Source organism: Arachis stenosperma, chromosome 8 (genome assembly GCF_014773155.1).
Source record: "Arachis stenosperma cultivar V10309 chromosome 8, arast.V10309.gnm1.PFL2, whole genome shotgun sequence".
In the NCBI taxonomy this organism is placed as follows: domain Eukaryota; kingdom Viridiplantae; phylum Streptophyta; class Magnoliopsida; order Fabales; family Fabaceae; genus Arachis; species Arachis stenosperma.
In genome coordinates, this window is record NC_080384.1 from 12784754 (window position 1) to 12799149 (window position 14396).

Here is a 14396-nt window from a genome sequence, read left to right on the forward strand (position 1 = left end):
AATTAAAATAAATATTTTTTTTGTTCTTATGAAATGCACGTTTTTGTTATGTGTAAATGAGTTAGATTGAAGACACTTCAAGCACCCTCACTATTATCTCCGACCTCTGCAGTCTAGATAAAGGAGGTTGAAGATGGTAATGAGAGAAGTTTAAAATGCTTTCATGTCAACTCCAAAACGGCGGTTAGGGGTATCCGCAAGAGAAAAATATTTTATAAAAGCTTAAAAGAAGTCGGAGATGGTAGTGAAGGTGCTTGAAATGCCTTCACGGCTTCACATCAACTCCAAGTCGGTAATTAGGGTATTCACGAGAGAAAAAATATTTTATAAAAGCATTTTTATTTGATTAACATGTGAAAAAATAGAACTAAAATTAATGCATTCAAAAATATTGAGAATTTTTTGAATTTATAAAAAAAAATAAGAAAAAATTGGTGAAAGAATTAGTTTGGTGCACGACATTCAATTTCAGGTACTAAAATGAGTCACTTAATGCAAAATAAGGGACTAATTTGATGCATCTACAATAATGACATAATGAACGACACGTAGACGAATACTGTTAAGACATATGGCACAAACGGACACGTGACACAGCCATCCACATCAGCATGCCACGTGTCACTGGTCACCACATTATCATATCATTACACGTAGCCAAATCATAGAGTGACACGTGTCACTTACAGTCCACGTCATCAAGCCATGTCGTCACGTCATTAATGAAAAATGAGTCAGAAACTAATATAGTGCACTTTTGTCAATCTCAAGAATATAATTAATGCAATTGAAATATCGGGGACAATTTTAGTACACAACGCTAATCTCAGGACTATTTTAGTTGTGACAGTAAATTTGTTTTTTATGTTCATAATTAATTCAGCATCTTTGAAAAGCTTTCACTTATTACTACAACAACTAACCAACCAATTATATCAGTAACTTAAGTTACAAGTAAAGAGCTAAGCTAGTGACTAACAATGATTCTTTGAGTAAGATTTACAAGGGCTCTCCTTGATTTTTTTACTTCCTCATCATCACTGTCTGGTAAGGAATCAATTGCTGCTACTGCAAGGTTAGCATGAATTACAGCCAGGTCTTTTGTCCTTTGTATACCTCTGCTCTTTCCAAGGTACCCAAGAGCCTATATTTGCAAATATAAAAATATAATCAAACATGTTACCGGGGAAAAAAAGAGAAATTAAAATACATAATTATGAACTTTCGAAAGATAACCCTTATATATTTGTTGTTAAAATGACAAGCCTGCATGTCAACACCGCATGATGCAAAAACATGATATCATGATCACAGAAAGAATGAAATGAACTTCAAATCAACCACTACAAATTATACTTAATGCACAGCAGAACTTGCTACAGGTCAATACATCTGAAACTTTTTGAGGGGCCAAGAATCTTGGTATATGTCGCATGCATACTTGCTCTTGGATTGCTGCATACACAAAGCAGGATTCGAATCTCTGACACTTGTTTAAGTGGACTAATGAGCTAACCACTAGACCAACCCAACTTGGTTAATATGAACACTTGTTCATCATAAATGATTATGGTATATCAAATATTTGATAATGGATGCATGTGTTGTGTGTTAGCGTACAAGGGTCTTTGAGATTCCGACAGTCTGACACAAACACGTATCAAATAAATGTGCTTTCTAGGCAGTTGGACATATGCAATACGTTAAGCTTGGGGAGAGTTGATCCTTGACATTAAGCTATCAAAATTTTTCATCCATTTCCTTCCCAATTCTTAATTAACCTTAAGATAAAATTGGCGCAAGTATTTTTCATACTTCTAAGCCCAGAGATTTTTTCACACGTTATTTCAATGGAGATACTATCATAATTGAGCTTTGTCTTAACACGGTAATTTATTACTTTCCAAAGGGAGAAAATATTGATGAAATCCGTCACATTAACTTACAATATCAACATTTTCAGGGTTGTCAAAGCCCTTATCAACAACTGCACGCAGCTGAGGGAACTCCTCCATTGCAAACAATATTGGAGCAGTTACAATTCCCTACCAAATTGGATCAATAGCGGGTCATAAGAACTCAGTATTGAAGAAAGGCAGAAATAGAGTCATGGGAAACAAGAATGAACATGGATAATGCATTTGACAAAATGATCATATCGTGGATTCATATGCTTTCATCAAAATATATTAAATTATAGGAAAATTTTCAAATGTATCCGAAACATTAGTATTCCAGTAATCTTAACCGTTGATTTTAATTAATATATATTATATATATTTTTTATAATTGAGATCAACGATTAAAATTATTGAAACACTGGTATACCTGGTACACTTAAAATTCTTCCTAAACTATATTAGATAAAAACTCAGGACTAATGAAGAATCAGAAGTATTTGAAAGTACATGGCGAATGTCTGACAAAAAACCCTTTCCAAGGGAAGCCGATGTGCCTGTGAAATCAAGCACATCATCTATCAACTGAAATGCCAACCCCTACAAAAGAGGAAAGTGGGGGTTTCAGATTATGCTGTCTAGAAAAAATAAATTCACCAACATTCACATATGAAACAAGCACTGGTATATGAAAAGATATCAGCTGAAATGTTGCTCCGATGCCAGATAAATTGAAGGGCACATCTTAAAGGCTCAGTGCAATATCTTTCTTTCTGTAAAGACTGGGTATTTAAAAGTGTAACATGATACTTAAAAATGAAAACCCAGGTATACAAACCAGATTTTTTCCATAGTCAAAAGCAAGCATTGCAATTTCTGCTGTTTGGCCAGCTTGGACGGCTACTGACTTGCAACTGTTTGAAATCAATGATGCAGTCTTGTAATATGTCTTCTGCATATAATATTCCATACTGAAAATATAATCAATTCTTAGAAATCCACCAAAAGCTTCCAAGACTTGCCCCTAATTGTGTAGTGCAAGAGAAAATCAAATAAACTTTACTATCCATCTAACTAACTAATAATTACATTGGGAAGTTTTTACACAAACCATAAGTAACTCAGATATAGTGGTACAAATTATGTAGAATGAATATAAACTTCCCATGTACAAAGACCATAGAAGCATAGTAGTCACAAATACAATGCTTACCTATATTGCTGATCTGCTGTCGTACTCATTTGCATGATCTCTCCTCTTACAAGATCATCTATAGCTCTTGTCATCAAAGATACAACCTGCAGAAGTACAGTCCTTACGTAAATCTAAGGTGTATTTTCCTCATCTTTATACTTTTACTATACAAAATATCAGCCACATGCCTGAGGGCCTTACCTCTGTGTTTTGCAGAGAAGCCAAAGCAAAAGAAGCCCTAGAAAGCAAAAAATCCCCAGCCAACACTGCCCACTGCATCAAAATTTATAAAAAGAATGGTAAACTACCAAAATCACCCCCAAATTTTGAAAACGTTGACAAAAAAAACTTCTACTTTTGTTTATGTTAAAAATGTCGTCAAAATATTTTTAACACGACAAGAATACCCACGGTTAAATATATATTCTCAAAATATATTTTAGAGATTGGATTTTGATGTAATTTTTTGCAAATATAATTAGAAAAATGCAATATTTTTAAAATTTGAAGATTTTATGCTAAGTAGACTTTCTTTTTGCAATTTTTGTTTGTTAACGGCCAAGAATACTTTTAAAAAATGAAAAAAATTTTGGAGATTGAATATCCCCTTTTTTGTATGTATTTATAAATAGTTTATTCAAAAATTCCTACAAAATTTGGATCAAATGCATAAGCAGTTTGTCAAATACAAAAGTCGTTTGTTACTTCTAAAAAAATTCTTTTTGGTTATTTTTGCCGCATTTTATAATATTTTGAGGATATTTTTGTCATTATCAAAAGTGGAGGGTACTTTTTTTAGTGTTATAAAAAATCCGGAGCAATTTTGTTAGTTTCCCTAAAAAGAATATAGAAAAGCAATCATCTCAAAAAAAGTTGTATCAAATGTGGAAACATCATTAAACATTTGAGAACAAATGGAAAATACTATGCAGGTAATATGAACAAAACTCAATTTACCTTATTGCCCATTACAATATTTAATGAATCAATACCACGTCTGGTGTCTGCATCATCCAGAATATCATCATGAAGAAGACTAGCCACCTGTGGCAAATTATAACAACATTAGTTTGGCAGAAATCCAAACACCCCCCCCCCCCCCAAAAAAAAAAAAACTTCCAAAACATATAAATAACTTAACATTATGACCACGTTTTTTGAAAACAAAGTAATCGCTGGGTGCTTTCCCGAAAGAAAAATGCTAAAAGGCCATCAAAATTTATTGTTTATTTCTTTAGTCTAATAATCCAACAATATACTTTAGCCCACACTTTAAAACATTGATCACTAACTGATGGCCAAAAATAATAAATTCTGATCGCTCTCTAGCATTCCTCTTAAACTTAAACAACAGTAACTCATTCATAGTAGAGGGGGCAGGAAGCAGCTATTTTTGTAGACAGAAGTCCACAAAAGGTAATTCTAATGTCTTATTAGGGGGAAATAGAAAGAGCAGGAGACGGGATCATGTATACCTTGAATGAAAAGTTTTTGATAGACATAAAAAACGGCAACTAACACATAAAGTGATTAAACTAAAATGGATGGAGATGTAAATAAAATAAAATTCATGCTGGATGGACAAAATGGAGGCGTGCTATCAAAGTTGTTTGAGATTATTTAATAACAAAAATTCCACTAAAGCTTAAGGATATATTTTACTCCACAACTGTCTAATCATTGCTATCTGGGAGTGATGATTGATCGGTAAAAAATGAACAAGAAAATAAACTACACACTAGCTATGCGACAGAGATGAGGATGTTGCACTAGATGTGTGCCTGTGCGGGCATACTAAAAGAGATAAGGTTCAAAATGAATGCATCAGAAAAAAAGTTGGGGTTGCATATATTGTTAAAAAGATGGTACAAGCTCAGCTAAGGTGATTTGGACATGTGCAGAGGAAGACCTAACTTTAGGTGAAATTATTAAAAGGTAATTAGATTATAAATGGTGTAAATTGATACATAGTTCACAACAAAACACTATGATATTATCTAATCCATATAGCCAACTCCACCTTGTGAAAAAAAAGAAGGGGGCTCAGTTGCTTTTGTTGTTGTTTATGCATCATCTTATATTCGTACGATCACAGTTATCTTCCAATACTTTCCACAGATAGCTAAACCTAGAACACATTCATAAAATTATAGTTTAATTATTCTGTTGGTCTCTATAGTTTTACCAATATTATAATTAAGTTCCTATATTTTTTTAATTTCAATCTAGTCCCTAAACCATTTAAATTTTTTAATTAGGTCCCTATTTAAAAAAAAAAGTTTATAAAGTGTGAATTTACTATTATACTCACTCCCTAATTAAAAAAATTTAAAATGGTTTAGGGATTCAAGTTAAAGGAAAAAAAATTATAGACACTTAATTATAAATTTGGTAAAACTATATGACCAACCGAATAATTAAACCTAAAATTATCTATCTCTCAGCCTAAAAAATATGCATTTTCCCTTAAAACAACTGTAACCTGCAGGCAGAGATCATAAATACAATTCCATGCTTTGTTCAGACTTAAATACAAGACATTTCTTCTCCCAATTCTGACTACAGATTAATGAACTTAATAAGTTCAGATTTATCTGTTTTATATTTCATAGGAATGCCATCGTACAATCATAAGCCAAAGAAAAAATATAGATCAATAACCAACTACCATGTAAGTTCTATTTATGCTTAAGAGAATCAACATTGTCAAAAAAAGTATATCTATTTAATATAGCACATTTTCTGAAGGACTCACATGGATCATCTCAGTTATTTCAGCCATGGATTGCTGTCTTGCGCGTAGATCTGTCACAACACTGCCTCCTTGGTCAAAATGGTGAGGTGGCTTGGGTGTTGATAGTTTTAATGCTGTTGACATTAACAATAAAACCTGCAGAGGTATCCATACATCAATCATAAGCATCAAGGACATCAGAAAACATGTTGCTGCCAAATTCACTTTCCACATAAAATTGATAAAGTAAAATATGACAATAATGCTCTTGATACTTAGAAATACTAAAACAAGGAAGAAGTGGAGCTTTAGTTTGAAAAACCCTAGTCCATCGCGCAGTCTAAACATTCAGGTTTCCCAAATATTCCTCATTTCTCCAAATTCCAATATTATAAAACACAGAAGAAAACAATTTTGGATAAGAGATTAAACACTAGATCAGATTACAACTAAAACTATTCTTACAGTTGGACGAAATCTTTTTCCTTCCACCCCCACTCTGAAGAAGTATTCAGCACTTAAGGCAAGTTTAGGAACCTGTCATGATATTCAATTTCACTATGAGCTACACCTGACTTTAAACAGAAATAAGTTTTGAAAATTTGCTACTTCCAAGCATATGCATTAAAAGTAAAGAACAAACTTACAAACAGCTTAATACCTCAGCAACTACCATTGCTCGCAAATTGTTAGCAACAAGTGATAGTTCATCAGCAACCATGGAAAATGGATCAAGTTCATCCTGAGAAGTAACATCAGTACATATGTCTCAATAGAAGTTTAGAATGTGAAAATCATTGAGAAACGTAAGATTGAAGAGACATTTCCAATTTAATTCTTAATAACCTGTACTAACAGAACCAGATTAAGCTTCTCTGGAGTCTGGAGAACATTTAAAGCTATGGAAATCCTAATAGTGATTTATAAATAATGTAGCCACTCAAACAGAATTTTCAAATTTTGTTCTGCAATGTAGAAGCTTTTATGTAAAGAAAGTGAAATGATATAGCTTTTAAGGCAACTACTCCAATGAAGATGTCAAAAATATATTTTCATCATGATCTTAGTTTAAAAAGTGTGACTTATTTGTGTTGCCACATTTTAAACAAAGATAACACTTTTATAACATATAAAACTCAAGCCTAAAATCTATCATCCAATGGTCAAAATAAAGTTTCTGTATATGAAGATAATTATGAAATCTTAATTGGAGTATCCACCTAGCTTTAAACCTATAAGCAATGGGATTTAGAACAGTGTTAGCAGTATGCATAAATGAACTTACCTCAGAAATGGAGTGGCTTTTTTGATGGATTTGATAACTACAACTATGCAATGCTGGCAGACCCTTTGTGAAAACAAAACTTCTGACCTGCATCTCACAATTAAAGCATTAGTAAAGTAGATTTCTCCAATTACTCTGTTAATCAACCAAATTTCAATAGCATCAATCTTCCGCAGCCATAATATTTTAAAACTAGCACAAACTGTAACCACTGAAAATAAATCTCCTTCTAGTTAACATAACTATTTCCAGCTAGTTATTCATTTTCCCCCCTCTAAATCGAAATCATTTCCCCTTACTTTACAATTTAAAAAGAAGCATGAAACAAATTCACTGGTCTAACCCTCCACGTACCTCTGACTCCTGTAGCAAGAACCATTATTCATGATTCGCTTCATATCAATTTCAAACTAGCGAAGAAATAAGAACCTACAATAATCATCTAGTTACGAAGTACCTAACAGTCAGCATCAATTTACGGGGGTGAAGCTACGTTGAACCCCCAAAGATTAATTTTACATTTTACTTGAATTCCTTTTTAAAAAAACAACGGCACCCCTAAAATAAATCATGCCTACCCATGGGCCAACAAAACACCGAAGCCCATGACATGATGATATGCTAACCCTTAAGAAAAATTAAAAAAACAAGCTGGGATAGGATACTATGTTTTACATGGTTTTTTTTTAAATAAATAAAATAAATGTTTTATTTATCAAAATAAATAATTTGTAGCATTTTGACCAAAATCATCAAATCTCTTATCTTGTTTATAATGTAAACAACATAATATTATACGTATATCATTTATACTGTAAATAAGATAAGACACGAGACAACGTGGTCATATCTTTATACACGTGTTGTGTAAAGTCTTTATCTCGTTTAACGAGATAGAGTAGAGGAGGCATATATATATGCATTTCGTCCACAACCACCCTTAAGAACTTTTCACTTTTATTTCTTGGCCTTTTCTCCTATTTTTATCATTTTCTAATCATATTTCCGAATTACTTAAAGAATATGGCGCGTACTGATAATCACGATGCATGTATTAATAGACTGAACGTGAGTTGACACATTGCATATGCAACCGACTTTGAGGTTGGTGTTATTTTCGTTTTATGTTTATATTAAAATATAGATGTGTTGCCATATTAAAGGAATAGTTGTGAAGCCAAGCCATAGAGTCAATTGTGAGTGCTAGATACGACATCACGTTGCCTCATAGCCTTCAAAGCAAATATTTATAGTTCTAATTCTCTCACTTCTTGGTCCTTGCTGTAGCGAATCATTCTCCATGTGTCCTTTTTTGTAACTAGCTTTTTTTCAATTAAAATACTTGCATTCACCATTCCATCATGCTTCTGGTTTGCGTGACTTACTATAGGTGTCGCTCTTTTATTCATACACATAACAATGTAGTATTTATGTTTTAATTATTGTTTACTATGGTCCTGTGAGTTGTCTTTGCAGCTTGCTTTTTGAACTTGTCTAATTGTCATGGTTTTAGACACACTCCAACGCTATTGTGTCGACATTCGGACTTACTCAATTTCTTGAGTTAAGACCAAGTTAGCATTATTCTCAGTATTTAGCAAGAAAGCTAAGAACACAAGAGAACACAAGAGAAATGAAGCTTTGGTAGAAAGAACACTTTATTACTCAAGTGTTTGTTACAAATCACTCACACATGACTCACACCCAAACTCTAACTCTCACCTCCTATTTATAGCCATCCACCTCCTTAATGGATGGTTAGGATTAAATCTAATCAACGGTCCAGATTAATTATCTAGAATCTTCATTACAAATATCTATCCTACTACAACTTTCTAAATACTTCTAGATTCTTCCATACTACTATTCATACTCCTATATACATTCACACTTTTCTAGGATACTTTATGACCTTCCAGAGTTTTCTAGAACCTTCTAGGGTATTTCGGGACCTTCTAGGATATTTTAGAATGTTCCAGAACCATCGAGAGCATTCTTAAACACTTCAGAAAATTATACGAATATTGTTAAATCTAACCTTCTAAAATTTATCGTCACATTGCCTTTACTTCCTAGATTTTGGATCTATGTGAGCACGTACCGATCAAAAATAAATAAATAAAAATAAAATTGATTGTTTTATAAATAAGATTTTGAGATTAATTAATTTATATAATATTTTGTGTTAAGTACGATTTTAGTCTCTAAGGTATATGTTAAAAAAAATTTTCGTCCCAAACCTTTTTTTACATACAAAATTGTTCCTAAGGTTTTACTTGGCTTTAAAATCGTTATTACCTTAGGAACCAAAATTGTACGGAGGTGTCATCAGAAGTGGAGGCAGAGGTGAATCGTGGACAACTTCTTCTTCTTCGTCCCTTCCTCCATTTTCTTCTTCCTTTCTCCCTTTGCAAGAACAAGAACACTCTCTTTCTCTTATTTTTCTTTTTTTTTATAATTTTTTGTTATGGGTAATTTGGTCCAAAATTTTAATATTTAAGTAAAAATGACAATTTTAAAACTTGATTTTAAACCTTAGGAACGATTTTGTATGTAAAAAAAGGTTGGGGACGAAAATAATTTTCGGCCTATACCTTAAGGACCAAGATCGTACTTCTATAAATTCTTAATTGTAGAAATTTATTTTAGAATTTAGATAATATTGTTCTTAAAACACAAATTAAGATGACTGTTAGTAAAAAAATTTAAATATTTTGTTTTAATAAATATATAATAATTATGTTAAAATTAAACTTCACACAATTTTCTAGAATAATTTTTTTGATTAATAACTTTAATATATGTCATTAAGCTGTGTTTGGTTTTGAGAATACGTATTCTTAGGCTGTACTTGATTTGAGAATAAAATGAAATAAGACTATGAAAATATGATATAAAAGACAAAATTATAAAGAATATATTTATATTTTGTTTAATAATAAATTAAATATAAGATAAAATAAACAATAAAAATTTGATTTATCTTTTTTTTTCTTCACGTCAAATTTAGAATAAAAAATTAGAATGATAAAAAATGTAATTACGAAAATTTGAAAGTAATAATAAAAGAAAAATAAAAAAATATATATCTCTATCTAGTAAGAAGGACACAAAATAAATTAATCTAATATCTCAAACACAATATTTTTTTATATCTCATTTATCAAATACAATTTTATATATTTGTATCTATATTTTAGTATTTTATTCTTGTAAATAAATACAACCATATAACACATGTTAATTAAATTCTTTATTTTAATTATAAATAAAATGAAAACAATTGATCTTTAAAAAAAAAACTGACCAAAGTAGCAAAAATGTATCGACTAATACTACATTAATATCAACTTCTTCAAAACTTAAGATATTTTAGCTCCTCAACAATTATCTGTATAAATTGTAAATTTTAATTTATTTTAATTCTAGTAATATTATTATTATTTTATTCGTGCATATGTTATAGTTATACTTCAAATTATTTACATGAATTATAAATATATTTCCTTAACATTTTTTATAATATGTTAATCTTGCAGAAAATGTATAAAAAAAATTAATGAGCACTTATTGATTTTAAATATAACAATTTATCTCTATAATATTTGAGATTAATTTTAAGATATTTATATTTAATTATTATGATATATAATATGTTTAATTATCTTATAAAAAAAATATAGGGTATTAATATATTATTTGTCAATTTATTGTCAATAATAATTAATTATTATATTTTAATTACAATTAATATTGACATGTATAAGGAGACACATTCACAAAGATTTAGCTATAACCATAAAAAAATATTTTTATTAAATACATTTACAAAGATATTTCTATTAAATACAGTTATAACCAAGAGTTGGCAGAAGTTAATAAAATTCATGTTGATTACATAGTTGAATTGAAAAAATAAATACTAAGTTTTGATTGTTATAACTCCACTGTATATTATTTAGACTCGCTAGTGAATTTACCGCTAATCCATCTTATATTGGAAGTAATAACTTAAGGTGGAGACTCTAGTAAAAACATTTAAAACATTTTTAAATAAATAAAGATGGTTGATCTTGTTCATTCAATAGATTGTTATGTATTATATTTTTGACACGTGACATAAATTAAAAATATTGTTATTATTAAAAAGTGTTGTTATATTCTTTTATTTTGTCTTTAACATTAATTTTTTAATCAATAATACTTTGCATCCAAGTGATTTTACTAACTAAGTCCAACCTTATAACCTCCTCTACATTCACGCACCACATATATATAACTGACTTTTAAATATAAACAACTTTTCACTTTTAATGTAAACAGCGAATCTTCCATTCGCGCATGCCGGTTCTTCTTTTTCTGCCCTCTTCCTCCTTCTTCTTCTTTCTTGATGTTGCATCTTCTTCTTTTTTTCTTTTTTCTTATTTTATCTTTCGTTATCGTCATCACCAATAACACAATATTTTGCAAATATCTTTATTAGTTCTAATTTTTTTGATGCCATTATTAAATAATTTTGGTTCATTTTTTAATTTATTTTGATTCATTTGTGTGTTAATTGAGGTTCACTTGATGCTACTAATAAGTATTGACTAAATTTTTTATTCCTTAAGTAATTTCGGTTCATTTCTTAGTTTAATTGAGGTTCATTTGAATCTAGAAATGAATTCGATGTGTTTTTGTTAATGATAGAATCTTTTTGACTGTTTGTTCAAATCTGAACTAATTTCGGTTCATTTATGTGCTAATTGAAACTCACTTGATGCTGCTGATAAGTATTGATCAATTTTTTTAGCAAAGAAGAATGAAATTATTCATTATCACTTTATTCAATTGCATTATATTCCATTCAATTAGTTCAGTTTTGAACAAACCGTAAAAAAGTCTCAATCATCAACAAAAATACATCGAATTTATTTCTAAATCCAAATGAATCTCAAATAAACTAAGAAATGAACTGAAATTACTTAAGGAATAAAAAATTTGGTCAATACTTATCAGCAGTATCAGATGAACCTCAATTAACACACAAATAAATCGAAATTAGTTCAGTTTTAAACAAGTAGTCAAAAAGACTCAATCATCAACAAAGACACATACAATTTATTTCTGGATCCAAATGAACCTCAATTAAACTAAGAAATAAACTGAAATTACTTAAGTAATAAAAAATTTGGTCAGTACTTATCAATAGCATCAAATGAACCTCAATTAATTCACAAATGAACTGAAATTAGTTCAATTTTGAACAAACAATAAAAAAGACTTAATCATCAACAAAAATACATCGAATTTATTTCTAAATCCAAATGAACCTCAATTAAAAGGGAAAAAAATGTAGCAACAACAGCAGCAATAAAAGAATGACAATTGAGAGAAAACACGCGAATAAGAAGAAGGAAGAAAGCAAAGAAGAAGAAGGAAGCACGCAAAGAAGAAGAAGAAAGAAGAACGCGAACAAGAAGAACGAAGAAGGCAAAGAAGAAGAAGGAAGAACGCAAAGAAGAAGAAGAATGATATGTTTGCGTTAATGAAACGGGCCTGTGTATTTAGTTGGACTTTATTGTAAAAAATACTTAAATGTGTAATTGGACTGTTTTTTAATTTGTTTAAAATTTTAATTTTTAACAAAAAAATTATTAGATGATTGTTTTATCTTTTTATTAATTTTTATAAATTTGATAATATTATTTTTCTACTTTGATTTCATTAACATTTTGATATTTTTCTCATTATTTGCAAATTTAATAATTTTTTTACAAGTTTAATTTTTATTTACAATTTTTATGATTTTTTTATTTTTGAAAATCTATATTTTAATCTACTAATTCTCATTGCTAATTATTTTATTTTAGTCTAACAATTTTTATTCATTTTTAAATATTTTGAATAAAATTTATTGTAAAATTGAAATTTAAAAAAAATATTTTATATTAATTTAAAAAATTCAGTTCATTTGAATTACTATTAATTAGAATCATTAATTTTTTGTCTATTAGTTTAAATAATTTAATTATTTCTTCTCTTAAATCTCTTGATTTACTTATTGATTTAATTTTATTTATAATTTACATTTTTATTATTAATCCATAATTTTTAAAACATATTTTTTGAACTATAACCAAATAAACTATTTAAAAAAATTGTGTTTGTCTTTTTTATTTTATTTTTTATTTATACGAGTGGTGCCCATAGTTTAACGATTTAATCATTAGTGTCTTGCAATTTAGAATCAAACATTGTGGAAACACTATGATTAGGCTTATTGATATTAAGTGAAAATTCAGAAAATGAAATTATATAAACAGATTCCAAATTTACTCGTGGCTCCAACCGTTCAACCGAGTGGATTAAAAGGAATTAACTTTTAGATCCTAATTACAAACACGAAGTGAAGTTAAAAGCCGAGAGAAGGAAGACATTTACCATTTCAGCAGAGCCTATAGATGACTTCATTGACTTGTGTTCATGAGAAGTAAGAAGTTGGAGACTATGGAACCGACTTCCGTTAAAGCTGCTGCCGCCGCCGCCTCTGAGATTTCTCGCAATCTTATACAATCCGCGATAAAACGACATCGTATAAAAAAAAGTAGGTTCCGGTGAGAGAGAAAGCACACACGACCGCCCTTGTTAATTACTGGTACGTTGGATGATAACTGACCTAAGGCTGATGTAAGCGATGTGAAAATGGATCGCGGACTCGGTGTCGCCGGCAAGAAAAGCCGCAGTAAGATTTTGGTGGCGGCGGGTTCCGGAAGGAGGAGAAGGGAGGAGTTGTGCGGTTGATTGGGGAGAAGAGAAGAGCACACAACAGCTATCAGCAGGTGAAGAATGGGCTGGTCTCTCTTGATGCTGCGTGCTAGGAGTTAAGATCTCACACTTTGGAGATTTTTTTTCTGCCAATGCTACTGTGTAGATGGCCAAAAATTTCTACATGTGTGGAATTAAAGTGTTAAAATGGGGTAGCTTATTGCAACAAGGACCATTATTGATGAGCAAATTATTATCGTTGGACCCATCATCTGAATATGTGGTAGAAAGAGCACTAAGGCATGCAGAAAATTTCAAAGATTTTACCTTATTCAAATTAATAAATTTTTTTTTGAGGGTTATTTACAATAGATAGATTTAAGTCTAAAAGTGAGATTTAGATTCTTTTTGAAAAGGATGGTGAGAATACGTGCAAAAACTTTAACGTTTAAATTAGTAACAATTTTAAATAGATTTTTAGTATATTAAAGTTCAAAGAATATAGGAGAGTATTAGAGTAAGTGATTTCACCTT

General features: G+C 30.1%; 1 protein-coding gene across 2 annotated transcripts; it reads right to left on the minus strand.

Moving 5' to 3' along the window:
- Nucleotides 1–474: 474 nt before the first annotated feature.
- Nucleotides 475–14117, minus strand: LOC130943704 (solanesyl diphosphate synthase 3, chloroplastic/mitochondrial-like). 2 transcript variants are annotated; one of them, XM_057871704.1, is made up of 12 exons: nucleotides 13539–14117; nucleotides 7113–7199; nucleotides 6489–6569; nucleotides 6293–6364; nucleotides 5849–5983; nucleotides 4051–4137; nucleotides 3295–3366; nucleotides 3112–3197; nucleotides 2737–2869; nucleotides 2409–2498; nucleotides 1947–2045; nucleotides 475–1144 (listed from the first exon to the last, which is right to left on the minus strand). In XM_057871704.1, exons 1-12 carry the CDS (start codon nucleotides 13686–13688, stop codon nucleotides 968–970), a joined length of 1269 nt encoding a protein of 422 aa, XP_057727687.1. In that variant the 5' UTR covers nucleotides 13689–14117; the 3' UTR covers nucleotides 475–967. The 2 variants fall into 2 exon arrangements, with proteins under 2 accessions (XP_057727687.1, XP_057727688.1); XM_057871705.1 differs by lacking the exon at nucleotides 13539–14117 and adding an exon at nucleotides 7467–7638.
- Nucleotides 14118–14396: the final 279 nt, after the last annotated feature.